At 35.9% G+C, this 21,617-nt stretch overlaps 1 protein-coding gene across 1 annotated transcript in view; it reads right to left on the reverse strand.

The window, feature by feature from the left end:
• Positions 1–506: 506 nt before the first annotated feature.
• The window catches only part of LOC115436390 (acidic amino acid decarboxylase GADL1), a 35,264-nt gene continuing 14,153 nt past the window's right edge, over positions 507–21,617 (reverse strand). Inside the window, exons 7-15 of the mRNA XM_030159250.1 lie at positions 21,016–21,095; positions 20,782–20,836; positions 19,287–19,403; positions 19,111–19,175; positions 15,242–15,323; positions 5,318–5,517; positions 2,320–2,371; positions 2,144–2,233; positions 507–906 (exon numbers count right to left, since the gene is read on the reverse strand). Of these exons, the coding sequence (XP_030015110.1) occupies positions 733–906; positions 2,144–2,233; positions 2,320–2,371; positions 5,318–5,517; positions 15,242–15,323; positions 19,111–19,175; positions 19,287–19,403; positions 20,782–20,836; positions 21,016–21,095 (915 nt within the window). The 3' untranslated portion in view covers positions 507–732. The remainder of the gene's footprint in view (positions 907–2,143; positions 2,234–2,319; positions 2,372–5,317; positions 5,518–15,241; positions 15,324–19,110; positions 19,176–19,286; positions 19,404–20,781; positions 20,837–21,015; positions 21,096–21,617) is intronic.

Here is a 21,617-nt window from a genome sequence, read left to right on the forward strand (position 1 = left end):
CCTCAGCCTTAGCCTCAGCCTCAGCCTCAGCCTTAGCCTCAGCCTCAGCCTCAGCCTTAGCCTTAGCCTCAGCCTCAGCCTCAGCCTTAGCCTTAGCCTCAGCCTTAGCCTTAGCCTTAGCCTCAGCCTCAGCCTCAGCCTCAGCCTTAGCCTCAGCCTCTGCCTCAGCCTCAGCCTTAGCCTCAGCCTCAGCCTCAGCCTCAGCCTCAGCCTCAGCCTCAGCCTCAGCCTCAGCCTTAGCCTCTGCCTCAGCCTCAGCCTCAGACTCAGCCTCAGCCTCAGCCTCAGCCTCAGCCTCAGCCTCAGCCTCAGACTCAGCCTCAGCCTCAGCCTCAGCCTCAGCCTCTGCCTTAGCCTTAGCCTCAGCCTCAGCCTCAGCCTCAGCCTCAGCCTCAGCCTTAGCCTTAGCCTCAGCCTCTGCCTCAGCCTCAGCCTTAGCCTTAGCCTCAGCCGGCGTATTGTTGCTGTGCAGCGCTCATGAACCCTCGGGGACAAGCATTACGTGTGCCACTACTCTGGAGGCGTGGCCTCGGAGGGACATCTGAAGAAAGGGGTTGGACTTTTGAACTGAGCATTTTCAAAATGTAGCTGCTGGAACTGTTTTTCTAAGAACTCAGACCCCACCTTTAAGCAGCACCTGAACGTCTCAATATCCTTCAAAACCAGGAGTTAAATAAACAAAGGGGACATGTGATGCTGGTCCGTGGCAGATGAGACGACGTGGGTCATTGTTCAGAGATCCCGTCCCAGTCGGTCTATCTCATCCAGGACAAAGTCCATGTCCTGTCTGCTGACCTGAGGGCTGATGATGATCATCCTGAAGAAGTTGGCCTTGTCTCCATGGGGCTGGTAGCCCACCATCATACTGCCCTTCTTCATCATACGCTCCTTCACCACCGGCGCCACCTACAGGAGGACGGAGGAGACACAATTGATGACTTTAACCCTGTAACGCCGGACGTATCATATTTGATACATGAGTTCTGAAGCTCTCTACATGATCAGTGTAATATTTTGTCTTTAAATAATGGACACTATTTCCAAAACATAATTACGTTGTGTAATGGAGAAACAGCACAACATCCACGTATAGTGGCTTACAAACGATGAACAAATGCAAAATGAGCAGCTTGTATTGAATTTGGCAAGAAAATAAGACATTTTGGTTTTTATGCTGTCAAAAAATCCTTTTATTCTGTGTAAAGTCTGCGTATTTTTGCAAATTATTGCGTATTTTGGACAAAGTTAGATTAGATTTAGGCAGTTATTCCCAAACTTTTTTGGCTCATGACCCCATTTTAACATCACAAATTCAAGACATTCAAAATGGAGACTTTTTTTTTTTTGCTATAATTAATTTGTTTTTGATCTTGTAATAGTTTGCTATACTATGTTGCAAATAAACGTTAATTTCAGATGACATTTAGTCTATATAATGTATATTTTTATGGACGGAGGCAGTAAATCCAGGTGTAGATTACTGCACAAAGGGAGAATGTGATTTTCCTTGGTCAGGATCTGTCCAGTCAGTCCAGCTGTGATTTACAAGGAGGACAATTAATACTGAACAAACAAGAACTGAAACTATGAATTATGAAAGAGCTGCAGCATCTGAAACTGACCACAATGAACATTTGACACAGAAACAGAACCACAGTGCTGCAGTTTCACACTCAGTTTGTCATGTCTTTTATGGATTGGGATTATCACTCTCAACTCACTATATATTTTTTATTATTAATGGGTTTTTTTTTTAATTTTTATCAATTACTTAGAAACTTCAGGGGACCCCTTTTAAATTCCAGGCGACCCCAAGGCTGAAAAACACTGGATTTAGTCATATAACACTGTTAAAGTAATGACTCATTCAGTTCTTTTCAAAATGTTCCTAATGTTTTTTGACCAGAGGAACCATAGAGAGATGCTAAAGACCCATATGTGGCCCCGGAACCACAGGTTGGAGACCCCTGGTGTCATAGAATGTAAATATCCCTGCAAAGCCATGTTATAAATTAAACGTTTTATAAATCCATGTGTCATTTCTTAATATAAAAAGTGAAAAAGCGCTCCCCGTGGTATGATCAGACGGACTTCACAGTTCTCATTAAAGTCATAAGTGAAATTCCACTCTTTATAAACTCACCTTGTGGATTTTTTCCCACAATTCAGTGCTGTCTGGAAGATCCCTGAGACTGGGTGGAATGTACCAGAAGCAGACATTTGCATATTCAGGCTGTGAAAAAGAAGAAAAACTGCCATTTTAATTCTAGTTCCACTCTCGGTTGCATTTTCTACCTTTTTTTGCATTGTTACACTTACCTCCATCAGCAGGCGGAACCCTTCTCTTTTCTTGACCTCCTGTGCAAGATACCTGCAAAAAAAAAACAAACAAAAAAAATAATTACAAAGCGTTATAAGTGTAAATACTAGGATTAATCACACAAAAGCCACTAGAGAGCACTGTTTGCCAGGAGGCTGAGCCAAGTCAACCATGGAGATGTGGAGAGGTGAACAGAAGCCAACAGGTGTTTCCCTTTTCTACTCTATTTGAATTAAACCCACAGGAGGTAGAACACAGGTGTCAAACATACGGCCCACGAGCCAAAAACAGCCCAACAGAGGCTCACATCCTGCCCCTGACATGAATCTGTGAAATACAGAAATTATACTGAAAATATGACCAGTCAAGGATGTCATGATCCTTTTAGTTCAGGTTCCACGTCCAGACCGATATGATCTAAAGTGGCTCAGACCAGTGAAATACTATCATAATAACCTATAAGGCATGGAAATTGCAAAATTTTGTCTTAATTTTAGTGTAAAAAAGTAAAATTACATGAAAATATTTACATTTACAAAGTGTCCTTTTACAAAAATGTGAATAATCTGAACAAATATGAACAACCTGAAATGTCTTAAGAGAAATAAGTGCAATTTTAATAATATTCTGTCTGTTATTAACCCTTTCATGCATATTGGTCACTACTGTGGAAAGCTATTCTACATCTGTTCTCTAATATATTCATGGGTTTTGTTGTTTTAGTTCGATATGAGTTAACACAGTGGACACTTTTGCACCATCTCATACACTGACATTCATACCATTACAATAACTTTTCTGATCTGCAGTGACATGTTTGAGTGTAAATCAATTGCTAATAAAAATTGCGCATATGATAAAATGTGAGAAAACATCAGATTAGCTGCATTAAAAATGTTTCGATTTTGTATATCACTTTCTGATATTCAAAAATTAAACACATGGTGTCCAGCAGAGCGGACATTTTTGGAACCCCATAAAAAATATGAAGGTAGATTAGTTTCTTTATTGCTTTAACCAAAAAAACATTTTCATTAAAAAAAAAAAAAAAAAATCAAGTTAAAAAAAAAAGTTCACTTCAATCAAAGAAAAAAAGTGTTCAAATGTCAATTTTTCGGATGGTAGTTTTTTGTTTTTTTTTTTGCATTCAAACACTTTTTTTTTATTGGATTTTTTTTTTTTAGTTAAAGCAACAAATCTACCTTCATGAAAAACAGGTTTATTAAAAAAAAATTAAATTGCATTGTTTTTTCATGCCAAATGAGGAATAAAAACACTCAGGAAAAAAAATCTCGACTAAGGTTCTCTTAATTCATGCATGAAAGGGTTAAATATTTTGTGCATTTGTAGGTCCACTGTGATCTGTAAGTTGTAATGTAGACATTTAAATGATAAACTGAGGAATAATAGTTAAAAATGCACTTATTTTTCTTAACACATTTCAGCTTTTTATGTAAACATTCTCATAATGTAATTTAACCTTTTTTAATAGTTTTTTATAGTGTCTGAAAGTAAATATGAGTTGAGAGATGGATGCAAATTTGTGTTACAAAAAGCTTCAAAAAAAAAAAAAGTTAAAAGAAGATGTATTTCTTTTAAAGGGTTTCAACTGTGGAATAGTGCTATTTTAAAACTTAAACAATGCACTTCATTTGTTATGTTCAAAAAAGCATTATATGCATCTATATTTGAGAGTTATAGCTGTAATTGGGAGAAAAAAAAAAGATTATATGTACCCCCAGGGGGTACTTGAAATTCTTTTTGAAAAATCCATTAAATAAGTCATCATATTCTGAAAACTAAATAAATAATGAGAATTAATGCTGAAATATGAAACACAACAAATACATTCATATAATAAACTTCTACTTTATATTAATCAAGATGAGTTTATTTGAGTTATTAGGTAATAATTTTTTGTTGTGGAAAAGTTAATTTATTCATTAATGACCAATTCATTTATTTTTCTTGCCGATGAAAGAGGACGCTTTTCAGTTTCTATTTTGCACACAAAACTTACTTATTAAAATGTGTGTGTTTTTTTTAAATATATTACAGCTAAATACATGTTGTTTGTTTACAAAGTTTTGAAATAATAAACGGACACCTTTGGCACAGGAACAAATTTTGCCTAATTTTTTTCAATCAAAAATGCTGAAGCGACAGTTGGGGGTACTTGGCTAAAAAAGTATATTTCAGGAGGGATTCCACTGTAAAAAGTTTGAGAACCAATGGCTTAAACTGTAAAGTAGGCAGGCATTGATAAGCTTTGCTTCTGCCTGAGCCTTTTTCAGTTAAACTGTATTATTTCTCTTTTCTTCTGTTGTTTTTAACCCTTTCACGCACACTGGTCACTACAGTGGACAGCTATTCTACAGCTGTTCTCTTGTATATTCATGGATTTTGTTGTTCTTTTTCTTGTTGTTGTTGTTGTTGTTGTTGTTGTTTTTTACACATATCTTTATTAAAGTTTTAAGACACTACATATTTTTTCTGGCATGAACTGGTAACATTATGTAGATCTCTCCTGAGCATAAACCCCCAGAATCACAAGCCCTCCCCACAGTTTTTACACAATTTATCAGTAAATACATGTTTCTGTGCGTCAAAAATTAAACGTGTGGTGTCCAGCTGGGTGGACATTTTTGTAACTTCATGAAAAATAGGTTCATAAGATTTTTTTTTTTTTTTCATTATTATTTTTTTATGTTGTTTTTTTTTTTTTTTTTAATTATTATTGTTATTTTTTAAATTATTATTATTATTTATTTTTCAGAAGAAAATTTTTTATCGCATTGTTTTTTTTCATGCCTAAAGAGGAATAAAAACACTCAGGAAAAAATTTTGATTAAGGTTCTCATAATTCATGCATGAAAGGGTTAAATGCATATATGACTGAAAACAAACTAACTTATTTTCACTGTTATTATTTTCCTGGTCTGTTTTTACATGAGGTGGGGGCTCAGCGGCTCCTTCCAGGTGTTTCCTCAGACTCACTTGGCCATGGCGAAGGCCCTGTCCACCCTCTGCTCCAGCTCTTTGCTTCCCAAAGCCTTCCACATCAGCCAGAACTTGAAGGCGTCGGGTTTCCTGCTGCACTGGACCGACTTGTCCCCGGTGTCGTAGCTGACGTCGTAGAACTTGTCCTGTTGGAAGAGATAGGAGGCCCTGGCGGAGTAACAGCGCTGGAGAAGACCCTGAAGAAACAGAAAGATGAGATAAGATTTAAGAATGTAAAAAAAAAGTCTCTGCATCCACTGTCACTGATCCAACTCCATGGGTTTCACTGGTGGATCAGTGTTGTAGATCAGGGCTGTCAAACTCATGTTCTTCTGGGAGCCACATTCAGCCCAATTTAGTCTGAAGTGAGCCAGAACCAGTAAAACAATAACATGATAGCCTAAAAATAATGACAGCTCCAAACTGTTTTAGTGCAAAAAATAACATTCAGTTACACCGATATTTACATTTACAAACTATCCAAACAAAAAGGATGTGAATAACCTGAAAAAAATGAAATTTGTTAAGATATTTAAGTACAGTTTTATCAATATTATGCCTCGACTTATCGTTTATACATATGCATTACAGATCCGATCTACAAAGGCACAAAACATTTAGTAACAGTCGCAGAATACTGTTTAAATTGCACTTAATTTTCTTTAGACATTTCAGGTTATTCACATTTTACTGTTAAAGGATAGTTTGTTAATGTGAAAATTTTCATAATTTAATTTTTTTTTTTGCACGAAATCAAAGACAAAAAATTGGTGTTGTCATTATTTCTAGGTTATTATGATATTATTTTTGAGTTTGATACCCTAACTTGCACTTTGCAAATTCATCCCGCGGGCCGGAATGGAACCATTGGTGGGCCAGTTTTGGCCCCCGGGACGCATGTTTGACACCTGTGTTGTAGAAGATGACGGTGTTTCCATGGTAACTACGGAGCCTCTGAACGTCCAAATGGGTCATATCTGATGACCATGAAGAGACTATAAACTGCATTTTACACCAATTATTTACATGTATTGATAGGATTAGTGGTTCAGAAGATATTAAACATGTGAGATCAGTAGATGCTTGTGGTCACCAGTGGCTGTTTGGGTCTTCATGGGTTAATATTTTCAGTTTAATTTTTGCTCATAATTAATCCGGTGACACTTTACTTGAAGGTCTAGTTTATAATGCATAAAGCACACATTCATAAAACATTATAATGCATTATAAAAGTCATTACAACAGTTTATGATCATGTACAACAACTTACACCAAGGTTAATAAAGTATTATAAGTGTAGGCATCATGTTTTATAAATTCAGCTTTCATAATGTTTTATACATCCACACCAAAGCAGTGTGAAGGAGTTTATTTTTTTAGGTGGGAACTTTTGTTAGGTTTTGTCACTGGTCCCTATACCCATCTTTTTTAGGGATTTCATATGTATTAAAAAAATTAATTAATTAAAAAAAAAAAAAAAAAAAGGATGTGATTGAATTAGCAAAGATTTAGAGCTGCCACATTATTTTTTATTTATGTATAAATCAGTCATTCTCAATCTTTTTCTGTCGGGCCCCCCTCAACCCCAACAACATTGTACCTGCGGTGCAATTATAACTTTTATTGAAAGAAACATCAACACCATTAGAATACTTTTTGCTTTGCCTTGAATAATTTGTTGTGCAAATTAAAAATAACTTCGATTTTTGATTGAACAATATAAATGACCTCAACAAAACTGCTCCCTGAGACATTATTTTTCCAATTAAAAATAGGAAATGTGTAATTATCTTACAACTATGACAATAAGGTAATTTTTTTTGTAGAACAACAAACAAATTTTGGTAACAAAGATGAACATTTTAACAATATCAGTGGCTGCAGTGAGCCTGTTTCCGTTGCACATCTCAGAACATTCAAGTGCAAACTGTACAAACTGTGCAAAACCAGAAACATTGCACATTTTTCTTTTCCAGTCCTTGTCCATTCTCCAAACCTAAACTCTGTGTCTATTCTAGTGACAGATCACTATGGCAGCAGATTGGTTTGTTGTACGTCCCTAAAATGAGTCCAGGGTGCTCCAACACTAAAACATTAGTTCCACCTGATACATGTTCGAACCTGAAGAAAAAAAAACAAAACACCTAGGAATGATCCCATGCCCCCCCTGGAAAACCTTCGTGCCCCCCCGGGGAGGCCCGCCCCACAGTTTGAGAAACACTGGTATAAAGCAACATGTAACACTTGTATTTATTGTCTCTGTTCTTTTAATGCAGGGGTGTCAAACTCATTTTAGTTCAGGGGCCACAGTCAGCCCAATATGATCTGAAGTGGGCCAGACCAGTAAAATAACACCAGTGAAAAAAGTAAAATTACATTATGATAATGTTTACATCTACAGAGTTTCCTTAAAAATCTGAATAACGTGAACAACTTGAAATGTCTTAAGAAAAACAAGTACAGTTTTAACAATGTTCTGCCTCGGTTTATCAGTTTATCATTTACACATGTGCATTACAACTTATATTACAATTACAAATACACAAAACATTGAGTAACATGTATAATATTGATAAAATTGCATTTACTTTTCTCAAGATACTTCACGTTGTTCATATTTGTTCAGGTTATTCACATTTTTTGTAAAAGGATAGTTGTCAGTGTAAACATTTTCATGTAATTTTACTTTTCATGTAATTTTACTTTTTTTACACTAAAAAAAAAAAAGACAAAATCTGCAGTTGTCATATTTTATAGGTTATTATGGTAGTATTTTTCTGGTCAGTCCCAATTGAGATCTAACTGGTCTGTACGTGTCTGTATGGAACCTGAATTAAAATGATTTGTACACTATTTATTTGTTAATATCTTCAGTGTAATTTTTGCATTTCACAAATTCATCCTATGGGCCGGATTGGACCCTCTGGTGGGCCGGATTTGGCCCCCGGGCCGCATGTTTGACACCTGTGTTTTAATGTTTTGTTTTTGCAAAATAAAGAGTTATTAAGAACACTCTGATGTATAATTTTGGACTTACACTTTACTCAGAGCCGGCAGATACTGCTCATACGTCATCATACTTGTGTTATAATATCATCAGTCCTCCTGTAACTTATTACTGATGTTTCTAAGGCATTATTCAGTTTCAGAAACTACATGTCACAGCAGTTCTGTGTCTTTATAAGTGGCTCCAGTTCTGATGGTTAGAATGTGTTCTGTAACCCAGGACTGGAGATTCTTCCTTCAAACACTGTTGTCACTTTGGTGTGGATGCAGAAAACATGATGAAAGCTGAATTTATAAGACATTATGCCTACACTTATAATACTTAAGTTGTTGTACATGATCATAAACTGTTGTAATGACTTTTATAATGCATTATAAATGCGTTATAATGTCTTATGAATGTGCGCTTAATGCATTATAAAGTAGACCTTCAAGTAAAGTGTTACCGGGATTTCATATTTATTAAAAAAAAATAATAAATAGAAGGATGTGATTGAATTTACAAAGATTTAGAGCTGCCACATTATTTTTTATTTACATATAAAGCAACATGTAACACTTCTATTTACTGTCTCTGTTCTTTTAATGTTTTGTTTTTGCAAAATAAAGAGTTATTAAGAACACTGATGTATAATTTTGGACTTACACTTTACTCAGAGCCGGCAGATACTGCTCATACGTCATCATACTTGTGTTATAATATCATCAGTCCTCCTGTAACTTATTATTGATGTTTCTAAGGCATTATTCAGTTTCAGAAACTACATGTCACAGCAGTTCTGTGTCTTTATAACTGACTACAGTTCTGATGGTTAGAATGTGTTCTGTAACCCAGGACTGGAGATTCTTCCTTCAAACACTGTTGTCACTTTGGTGTGGATGTAGAAAACATGATGGAAGCTGAATTTATAAGACATGAGGCCTACACTTATAATACTTAAGTTGTTGTACATGATCTGTTGTAATAAATGCATTATAATGTCTGATGAATGTGTGCTTAATGCATTATAAACTAGACCTTCAAGTAAAGTGTTCCCATTAATCCTTATGTTTGACACCCCTGACGTACAGGGTTTGTGAAAAGAACAGTACTATAGCTACTACAACTACTACAGTACTACTTCTAATATTTTCACCAGCCTGTCGGTGTAATATATTCTGCTCATATCTCTATAATCTATTACCTCGGCAGAACGTCTCTTTATTCTAAACACTAATGATATTTTAGGTCATTTTTTAATATGTGAAAGTAGAAACATTCCATCTAACCCCGTTAATAAATGGCTTTTCCTTCCTACACCGCTGCTATTAATCTGAGTCACTGCATCTGAAGAAAAGATGCAAATAGACAAAACATAAATACATGATTAAATGTGCAAATATCTACACTTCTTCATTTTGCTTTTAGTGTGTCCTGGAAACATCTGTGTTCCTGTTAGTGTGTGCGTCTCACATGCAGGCCAGTTCTGTATTTGATTCAGTTGTTCGTCTTTGCAGCTTTAATTGGCTTGTGTTTGCATGTGTTTTATTATGTTACATTACTTAGGGCTGTGTTTACTAATTTGCAGCAACTACTGACCAAATTTGTGCTGCTATTTCCCTCTCATGTTGTTTTGTGACTTAAAATTAAACTCTGAACACAGAAAACTTCCAGTACAGTCCACGTTTTGTTGATGTTGCTTAAAGTAAACTACTAGGTTGACCCATTGGGATCCACAGGTTCTAGATGCGGTAGTTTTTATGCTGTTGTGTATTCGTGCATGCTGTACCGCATTTGTCCAGCAGGCACCGCCAAAGCGTTCTGGCCATAGCAACGCCATTGTAAAGCTATTGTATTCTGAAATTACTAAAATCTCACAAAATATTGGTTGTATCAACTTGCTGTTTTTTCCAGTCTGTCATACTTATGTATTTTTGGTCAAGGAACAAACTGCAGCAGTCAGCTCTGTACGCATTTTGTGTGAATCCACAAACACACACACAAACGCACACAGAGGCCACTTGGCTTTTATAATACAGATAATAGTGATGGGTCCGGCAACACCGATGCGTCGGCGCATGTGTCGAGCTCATAGAGCAAAACCCTGTGTCGGTGCTCGTATCGCTTCAAGAAAGTCATGTGATCGATAGAGGAAGTGTTTGGAACCGACACTGAGGCGCCAAACTGTTTATAAGGAAGCGCATCTGCCAAAAGAATCTCTGATCTTTTGCGGTTCATCGTCAAGTTCATCAAGAATTCTGGAGCAGCCTCAAACCAAAAGAAAGGTTTCCGCCATGTGGGACCATGTTGATCTGATGTCAGAAAATAAGGGATTGGTTTGAATGTCCTTGTTGTTTCATCCTGTTCCTCTCAGAGTTTCTTCATCTATCTGAATTCAAATTCATTTCAAAGTGACTCTTAGTTTACTATTTATATTATTTTCTGCAGGTTAAATGTTGCATTTTTTGGACAGAACTTTCCTATTTAAACTAAAGCACCTCCTCAGTGCTGAGGCATTCTAGGGCCAGGCATGAGAACGAAGTCCAGATCCACCAGGACCAACTCAGATATACAGCCATTATACTACTGACTCACAGCTGCTTTACTGATAATTAATTCCTGTTAATTTATTCTTTACTTCATTTTCAAACATCAAGCTCAAAACATTAGAAAAAAATATTTTTTTGAATAAAAATTTGTAAAAAAAAAAAAAAAATCCCAGTCCACAAGCATCCTCATTCACAACACGTTCACTTAGATTTTCACGTTATGATCCATGTTCACATTATTTATTGACTGTATCTAAAAATATCAAAGATATTTTAAATTTAAATGAAGACATGAAATGATACAGTATAAAACACAGTGACTTAAATCATATTATTGTATATACTAGCTCATCAAATCAGTGTTAGTTGAGTCTGTACACCAGGTCGCCTGTAGGGATTTTGAAGGTCCAGCAGCGGTCAGTATTCAGTGACACAGTACCGACACAGTTTGGACATGTGTCGAAACACTTCATGACGCCTCATCTACCCATCATTAGTAGATAATATAGATTTGGGCTTTAACCCTTAAAGGAGTGATATTTCGCTGTGCTACTCTGTCCCGTTCAACCAACAACTGAACATTTTAGGAAATTGGCTCAAAGTTTGGACATATTTTCAGTTTTTACTACAACCACTGCTGCTGACAAACAATTATAGCGTATTCTGATAAATGTTCATCGGAAGTCTTGACCTTATATGTGCAAATGTCGTGACGTAATTAGTTATAGATGTAACAAATTAAGCAGGAATGAAAACAGGTTGTAGAAATCAAGGTTCTAATAGTTTTGGATTTTTCATTCTAGTTTAGTTCTATTTAGTTTTGACTTTTTTTCTCTAACTCAGTTAGTTTTAATTCATTTTTAGGGCACATTTGCTAGTTTTTATTATTTTCTAAATACTTACTTTTAGTTTAATTTTCTCATATCGTTTATCTTCTTTGTTGTCATCGTATTCAAATAAATCCCAGACAGGACTCTGCTGCTTTTTTCCAACTTTAGTCTCCATGTTTCCAGGTAGAGTGGGGACCAGAAGACGACTTTAAACAAGTGATGAGAAGTGACGGACCGTTGAATATCATACGGTGCCAGCAGCTAAAATTGCTCAAGGGAAATAAATTGATTTCATATCAATCTGACATTGACAAAGATGAAAACGAAGGGAATTTTATCCATAATTTTTATACGTTTTAGTTAGTTTTATAAGCACACAATACAGTTTCAGATAGTTATCTTTTTTTTTCTTTTAATTATAGTTTTTGTTATGTTTTTACAATTCTAGTTTTCGTCATTTCGTTAGTTTTCGTTAACGATAATAACCTTGGTAGAAATCCATTCAGTTTTTCCAAAAATGAATATAAAGATAGCTTTGCAGCACCTGGAGGGTTCAAATTCAAACTGCATGAACTATTAGGGCCCAAATACACAAATAAATGAACCGAAGACTAATAAAAGTGGGTTTAGAGAAATATGACCCCCTTTAAAGATCTAGAACTATATTGGGAGTGACTTTCAAATTAATACATCTAATTATGCAGTATTTTATTCTCTACATTTTCAATGAAAATCATGTAGATATTCATAAAAACTCATCTAAACATATCATGAACTCAAGGTAAAAACAACCGTTGTCATTGATCCACTTCTATGGTTTTACTGGTGAAGCAATGTTATAGAAAATGGCGGTGTTTCCACGGTAACTACGGAGCCTCTGAACGTCCAAATGGGTCATATCTGATGACCATGAAAAGACGACAAACTGCATTTTACACCAATTATTTACATGAATTGACAGAATTAGTGGATCAGAAGATATTAAGCATTTACACCAGTAGATGCTTGTGGTCACCAGTGGCTGTTTGGGTCTTTAAGGGTTAATTTGCACAGACTGAAGTCCTTTATCTTCTGCTGTAATTGCATCAGCCACTGCCAGCGTCAGCCACTTAATCATGACCTTCATCTGCTCATGTTTTCAGTGTAGTTATAACTAGAATATTCTATAGCATCTCAAAGGTCAGAGAACAGCAGCTCTGCATTTACAGGTGCGTTTAATGATTCCTTACATGAAGTAAAAAGAACACAATGAAGTCAAAGTCACCACTTGATGCTGAATGAAGGACAAAAAGTACAAAAGGCTTAAGTGTACTGATAGGTTTAGTGCTTCAACAGGTATTAAACATTTTGGATCCGTAGATGCTTTTAGTTACAGTTACTGTGCATATAGCAACTGTAAGTATTCTATCTGCACTCTTTGCTTTTACTTTATTTTAATTGATTACACTGGTCAACAACAAATTTATTGTTTAAGTTTTTTGAGCTGATTTAGGATCATTTTGGTGCTGAATCCAAAAATCACATTCATTTTGCTCAGTCAGGTCAACTTTCTGAACTATGCTACATATTGGCTTTTGAACATTTTTGCTTACATTTATGGGCATTTTCACATCATATGATACAAAATTCTTTCATATTTCTTGCAATAAACGAGTTCTGAAGATTTTACTTTTGCCAATTTATGATTAATGTTTTTTTAATATTACAGGTGAATGAAATGGCTTCGACTAGAAGATCTTGCGAAAATAAGCCTGACGTATTCTGCTCCATCTGCGGTGAATACACCATCGTACCTAACAGGAATCAAGTCACAAGTTTCATGAAGTGTGCTTACCAATCTTATTTTGATATGAATTATTATATTTTGTGAGAAGATCAAATTTTTCAAAATCAAATTAGCAAAAAAACCTGACCTGATTGAGAAAAACAGATGTCATTTTTGGATTTAGCGGTGCAAAATGGTCCTAATTCAGTTGAAAAAACCTAGACAACTTGCAAAAAACATTTTTTTTGTAACCCAGTGTTATTTTCCATGACTGTACAGGGTGGGGAAGCAAAATTTACAATATATGTGTGTATATATATATATACACATATACATACAGGGTGGGGAAGCAAAATTTACAATGAACATTTAGTTGTTTTTTCTCAGCAGGCACTACGTCAACTGTTTTGAAACCCAACATATATTGATGTCATAATCATACCTAACACTATTATCCATACCTTTTCACAAACTTTTGCCCATATGAGTAATCAGGAAAGCAAACGTCAAAGAGTGTGTGATTTGCTGAATGCACTCGTCACACCAAAGGAGATTTCAAAAATAGTTGGAGTGTCCATAAAATTCTATTATGGACATTTTCTTGTGGCAAATAAATTCTCATGACTTTCAATAAACTAATTGGTCATACACTGTCTTTCAATCCCTGCCTCAAAATATTGTACATTTTGCTTCCCCACCCTGTATACCAAATTTCATAAAAACTGGAGGAGGTGAGGTTAAAAAATGCCATTTTTTTGGGTAATCTGAGATGGACCGACCCAGAAATAATGATGATCATGCCTCTTATATAACTTTTGATTTTGCAGTTTTTCCAATTCCACAGTGAAATGGCTCAACAGACTTGTCGAAGGGAAATGCAAAATTTTCTTTCAAACTGTCAAACATCAGATGTGTAGATGACAGGAATTAACCCTTTCATGCATAGTGGTCACTACAGTGGACAGTTCTTCTCCAGCTGTTCTCTTGTATATTCATGGGTTTCGTTGTTTTAGTTCCACATCAGCCAACACAGTGGACACTTATACATCATCTCATAAACTGCAATTCATACCATTACTGTAACTTTGTTGTTCTTGGTTGGTTCTTGAGTGGAAATCAATTGTTAATATTTATTTTTTACATATTATCTCCATGAAGTGAGTAATAACTAGCATTAGAATATGTTAAAATGTGAGAAAACATCAGATTAGCTGCATTAAACATGGTTTCATTTCACTGTTTTCATATCACTTTATGATATTGGGTTTTAAATACATGTTTCTTTGCTTCAAGAATAAAATTCATGGTGTAGCTGAGTGGACATTTTTGTAACTCCATGAAAAACAGGTTGATTTAAAAAAAAAAAAAAAAAATCAATCACATTGTTTTTTTCATGCCTAAAGAGGAATAAAAACACTCAGGAAAAAAAATCTTGATTAAGGTTCTCATAATTCATGCATGAAAGGGTTAAACAGGTCATACAGTCTGTCTCTGAAAATCGACTTGCTTTGACTACAGACTGTACTTCTTGTTACTGACAGCTCAGTGCATGTCACAGATGTTTCACATTTTGTTGTAATAAACTACTGCCTCTCACATATGACAGGTACCTAAGATGACCTCTATTAAAATCATAAGGATGTAAGACAGTACAAATAAAGCGTACCTGTCATAGATTTAAGCAGCTGCTGTGTTCACTGTAAATACAGGTGTGACTGGTTGAACTGGTGCTCTGTATGTATAGTGTGTGTTCATTTCGTGCATAGCAGACGGTAAATGGGCTCGTCTCACCGTTTTGTCTCTGACCAGGAAAGCGCAGCATTGCAGACACGCCATCAGCATCTTATGAGGGTTCCAGGCCACCGAGTTCGCCCTGATCAGATACGACACACACACATTTAACACAATGAACTGAGAATGGGAAGTTACAACACAACAACCTGGACAAGATGATCCCATTTGTGCAAAAATACATTATGTCTCAACATGTGGGCCATAAATACAGCTGGGTCAAGTCACAGGGTTCTGTAGGGAGTGCCCGACTACATTTTATACTGTAATTCATAAAGTATTTCAGATAGTGACATGAATAATACATCATTTTAAAGGTATTAACTGGTACTTGAAGCTCATAAAAAGAAACAAAAGATATAGTGTCATCTTTTGCCATAACAATTTGGAAAAACTGCATGGTTATGTAGGGAACAAAAATTAACATCTAAATTTTCCTTTTTTTCTAAATGTTTTAAAAGTGCGGTCGCAAGTGTCTCCTAACGATGAAAATATGCTGAGATGTTCTTTAAGGTGTCTGTTTTGATCAACCATGGATGCATTTTTTATGTTTTAAATATAACTATGACTTATGGCAAGAGTTTTGAAGAATGGAATGATTATGTAAGGAATTAGGAATTTCGGTTATGTAGGGAAAGAAAAGAAAGGTGTACGGTTTCTATAGTTTATTCAACCATAGTAACAAATGTCTACATTTTTATACATATTTATGACTAGATATCCAAATGAAACATATTAGCTGCAGAAAGTGCACATTTAGTTGGAGATTATGTGGAGCTGATGAAGCTGACCATTTCCATGTATTCTGGGGTTGTCCCTCCATTGGTAGCTCCTGGCAGGAGCTTAAGAATTGTATGGAAAAAGTACTGAAGGTAGACCTTCCATGTACATTTGAGGTGCAATATCTGGGGAAACTGGACATAAACTTTTCTAGATCTGGGGACAAACATATTTATAGAATAATGCTGATTGCAAGCAAAAAAGCAATTACCAGAAAGTGGATGAAGAATGAGGTACCTAAGGTTGAGGACTGGGTTGAGGTAATACACAATATTTCTGTGATGGAAAAGCTAACTTTTTCTCTGAGACTGGAAGTGGATAGATTTAAAAGAATTTGGGAAAACTGGATAGAGTACAGAAAACCAATTAGGTCTGATTTTATCTGAGATGTATATTGTGGGAAGAAAAAAAAAAAAAAAAAAAACCTTAGTTCTTGCTACAGAGGGTTGGTTTGTTCTTGTCAATTATATTTATGTTTATGTTTATGTTTATGCATTTGGCAGATGCTTTTTTCCAAAGCGACTTTCAGGGGAAAACCAATCAAATCACTCAATCAATCAAATTTTATTTATATAGCACCAGATCACAAAAAGTTCTCTCATGACACTTTATATATAGAGTTGGTCAAAACCAGACTCTAAGCCAATTTACAGAAACCCAACAGAATCCTCCAGGAGCAAACACTTTGTGTATTTGTTTTGGTTTAATATATTCCCTGCACTGGGAACACAGTAAAACTCTGTCAGTGTAACCGGACAAAATGTATGGTGGAATGCATAGAACCACGAAGTCCCAGGCATAATTTTATTTGTGTACTTGGAAAGGAATGGTCATTCCCTAATTTGATTTAAAGTAAAAGAATGAGGATGTCTTTACCTTTTTTTTTTTTTTTTCTATTTTTTCTATTTTTTGATTGACATGTTTAATTTAAAGATATTACATTTGGAGGAGAGTGGAAAGAGAAAGAAAAAAAACAAACAAAAACTCAGTCATTATGTTCCAGCTGTATGTGGAATGTATTTTGTAATGTTCAATAAAAAGATAATTAAAAAAAAAAAAAAAAAGTGCATATTTAATGCACATGTAACGCTCAGTAAAGTCTGTATATTCAACCGATCAAGGCATAATGTTGGCGCCTTCCTCCAGTCGGCCTCAGCCAGTTTCAGAGCACTGGTTCTAGTAGAACAGGTAGGTCCAGGTCCAGGTCCAGGTCCAGGTGCCTCTACTTCTACTAAGATATCACTTACTTAACTGGTCTGGTCTGGCCCAGTTCAGATCATATTGGGCTGTATGTGACCCCTCAGATCAAATACATTTGACATTCCTGGTTTATATAATATTAACTGCACATTGTAAAAGAGGTTTGAACATTCAGTCTGTTTCTTACAATGTGCAGAAAGTCACAGATCCTTCACTGATGAACTGCAGCAAGAATATAAGACTACATGGACAAAAGTATGTGGACATTCAGGTGTTTCTTTTTCTAACAGGGGTCTGGGATACTAAATGATAATAACCCATGCCACTGTGGTGTCAAAAATCAGTATTTTAATCAAAAGTATTTAATTCAGATCTGTGCACTGGCTTCCTGTGGCTCAGAGAACAGACTTTAAAACAGCTCTGCTCGTTTATTAGTCTGTCCATGGTCTAGCACCAAAGTACATCTGGGACATGTTGGTCCCATGTGAACCATCTGGGACCCTGAGAACCTAATGGACTGGTCTTCTGCTGGTGCCCAGAGTCAGGACCAAACAGGCTGAAGCTGTGTTTCAGTTCTATGTGTTTCAGTTCTATGTGTTTCAGTTCTATGCAGCTAAACTGTGGAACAGTCTTCCTGATGATGTGAGACAGACCTGAACTGTGTCAGTGTTTGAGTCCAGGCTGAAAACAGCAGTTCAACTGTGCATAGAACAACTGAAAGGGTTCTATCTGAACTCTGACCTTTTACTTTGTTTTAACTGATTATTATTTATGTTTTATTGATTATGTTTTAATTGTAATTGTGTGTTTTTAACCTGTTTGTTTTGTAACCTGTTTTTAACCTGTTAAATATGTGAATAACCTGAACAAACGGAAATGTCTTAAGAAAAGCAAATGCAATTTGACCAATATTCTGCCTGTTACTAAATGTTTTGTACGATTGTAACGCACACGTGTAAATGATAAACTGATAAACCGAGGCAGAATATTGTTAAAATTACACTTGTTTTTCTTTAGACAATTCAAGTTGTTCATGTTATTCAGATTTTTAAGTAAACTTTGTAGATGTAAACCTGATCATAATAGAATTTATCTGTTTTCAAATTATTATTTTACTGGTCCGGCCCACTGGAGATCAAATCGGGCTGAATATGGAACTGAACTAAAATGAGTTTGACAGCCCTGCATTAGAGTATGTTAAAATGTGAGAAAACACCAGATTAGCTGCATGAAAAATGTTTTTATTTCATAGTTTTCACACATTTTATCACTTTCTGATGATGGGTTTTAAATATACGTTTTTTTTGCTTCAAAAACTGGTGTCCAGCTGAGTGGACATTTTTGTAACTCCATGAAAAATAGGTTCATAAAAAAAATTTCAAACGCATTGTTTTTTTCATGCCTAAAGAGGAATAAAAACACTCAGGAAAAAAAACTCAACTAAGGTTCTGATAATTCTTGCATGAAAGGGTTAAGTCATTTCTGGTGTATTATAGAGGTGCACACATGTAGGGAATACCATTGCAGGCTGTATAAGAGGTGCGGTCTGCTTCCAGCTCTACTTTTAGGAGACATGAGAACAATTTGGTCTGAGCAGATTTCACAAGAGAACGCAACCAGAGCCTCAGTCTCACTTTCCCCTAAAACTGAGGCAGAATATTGTTAAATTACACTTGTTTTTCTTAAGAGAATTCAAGTTGTTCATGATGTTCAGATTTTTAAGTAAACTTTGTAGATGTAAACCTGATCAGAATAGAATTCAACTGTTTTCACTGTTATTATTTTACTGGTCCGGCCCACTGGAGATCAAATCGGGCTGAATATGGAACTGAACTAAAATGAGTTTGACAGCCCTGCATTATACTGTAGACATGGACGCTGACGTTTACCTGTGGACGCCCTTTAACAGGTGTTTGTGCTTTGCAGACATCAGAGCTGCTCCTCCCCAACAAGCCTGAAGAACACAGAGAAGAATAGAGGAAGATAGACTGATAAGATACTGTAACTGGAGTATGACTGAACGAATGAATGAACGAAAGGATGAAAGGATGATGGATGGACTCACGTCTACGTGCAGCCACAGGTTGTGTTTCTCACAGATGTCTGCGATTTCCTCAATGGGGTCGAAGGCTCCGAGCACTGTGGTCCCAGCTGTGGCGTTGACCATGAACGGCACCGCACCCTGATCACACACACGAACATTTAACCCTTTAACGCCAAACGTGTCATATTTGATACATGAGTTTTGAAGCCCTCTACATCACGGGTGTCAAACATGCGGCCCGGGGGCCAAATCCGACCCGCCAAAGGGTCCAGTCCGGCACTTGGGATGAATTTGTGAAATGCAAAAATTACACTGAAGATATTAACAATCCCTTTAGTTCAGGTTCCACATTCAGACCAGTTCAATCTCAAGTGGGTCAGACCAGTAAAATACTATCATAGTAACATATAAATAATGACAACTCCAAATATTTCTCTTTGTAAATGTAAATATTTTCATGTATTTACACTGAAACAAAGTATAATTTTGCCAAAAAATGTGAATACCCTGAAATGTCTTAAGAGAAGTAAGTACAATTTTAACAATATTCTGTCTGTTATTAAATGTTTTGTGTGTTTGTAGATCCACTGTGATCTGTACGTTATAATGTACATGTGTAAATGATAAACTGAGGCAGAATATTGTTAAAATTACACTTATTTTTTCAGTTTGTTCATGTTATTCACATCTTTTGAAAGGATAGTTTGTAGATGTAAACCTGTTCAAAATGTAAATTACCTTTCTTTGCTCTAGAACACAGAGAAAAGTTTGGAGTTGACATTATTTATATATTATTATGTTATTATTTTACTGGTCCGACCCACTGCAGATCAAATTGAGCTGAATCTGGCCCCTGAACTAAAATGAGTTTGACACCCCTGCTCTACATGATCAGTGTGATTTTTTTTTTCTTGCAAAACCTGATGTATACAATTAGATACATGCAATGCACAGATAATCCACCAGGGGAGAGGGGTTCGCTCACCAGAGGCCTTTCCAGTGACACTACGAGATTAAATGAATGAGGAAGGAGGCAGAACTTTGGTTATTCCTTTTCAAAATTGGCAATTTGTTTAGACATGTTTGTGTTATATTATGTTTTTGTTTGTTCAACGATAAGAATATTTGAGAATTGAGACCCGATGTATCAAATATGATACAAAATTGAAACTCATACATGTAAATTGATTTGAAAATTTTTGGTTGTCCAGAAGGACCAATAAAGGCTCCAGTTTCAAAGAACTGGAATTTTCTGTCAGTTCTTGTTTTTAATACTTTATTTACAATTTTTAACTTAAAAATTGTACAAAACATGCCCCCCCCCCCCCCCCCCAAAATAAAACGCACAAACACATAAAGGCTGCCAGTTATAACCTACATAAATAGACTTATAGGAATAACACAGTTACAGTAATAATTATGTCATTGATGTAATGGTTCAGGCTTCACAGGGTTCAAACACTTTTAACATGTTTTATGTGTGAAAGTGTTTCCTGTGCAGATCAGTCGTCCTCACCTCACTCTTAGCAGTCTGTATCAGCTCCTCCAGAGCCGTGGGAATCATCTTCCCTCTGAAAAACAAACAAAATCAATTTATTCAGCGTAATAAACAGACATTTTCTACAAAAAAAATGAAGTTAGGAGGATATTACTGAGAAAGAAAATCTTGAGTTTCTGGTATTTTATCAGATTCTAGTCCTACAGAAACACTACACTTTAACTGTCAAAGCTGCACTCGGTAAAAATGTACCTGTTATCAGATGGAACCACGTAAACATTCTTAGTGCCGATGCCCAGAAAGGCTGCAGCTTTGGAAATGGAGTAATGACACTGGAAGAGATTAGAACAAGAGATACATGTGAGTTTTATCACACGGTTTATCACACATGACAACAAAACAGCCTGTGGTGATATCTGTGAGTTAAACATCCTCGAGTTTCCCTGGAGTTAATCTGTTTCATCTTTTTTATTTTTTTTGTCGTCGGTTAGTTTATGAAAAAGTGATTGTAATGGGAATTTTCTGTTACCTCAGCTGAGTTGGGTTTTCCTGCATCGGTATCTGACTGTTCTGCAGCTCTGTACTCACCCAGTATGCATATTAAATAGGTGATGAGGGTTGTGTAAATGTGTTGTTTAACCTGGATGAGATGTTTTATGATATTTACAGTACTGTGGAAAAGCCTTAGTCCATCTTTCCTCTAGTTTTGTTGTTTTTTCAGGGTTGAAATGATTATATACAGGGTGGGGAAGCAAAATTTACAATATTTTGAAGCAGGGATTGAAAGACAGTGTATGACCAATTAGTTTATTAAAAGTTGAAAGTCATGAGAATTTAAATCTTCAAATCATATT

This window comes from Sphaeramia orbicularis, chromosome 16, assembly GCF_902148855.1.
Source record: "Sphaeramia orbicularis chromosome 16, fSphaOr1.1, whole genome shotgun sequence".
Taxonomy (NCBI): Eukaryota; Metazoa; Chordata; class Actinopteri; order Kurtiformes; family Apogonidae; genus Sphaeramia; species Sphaeramia orbicularis.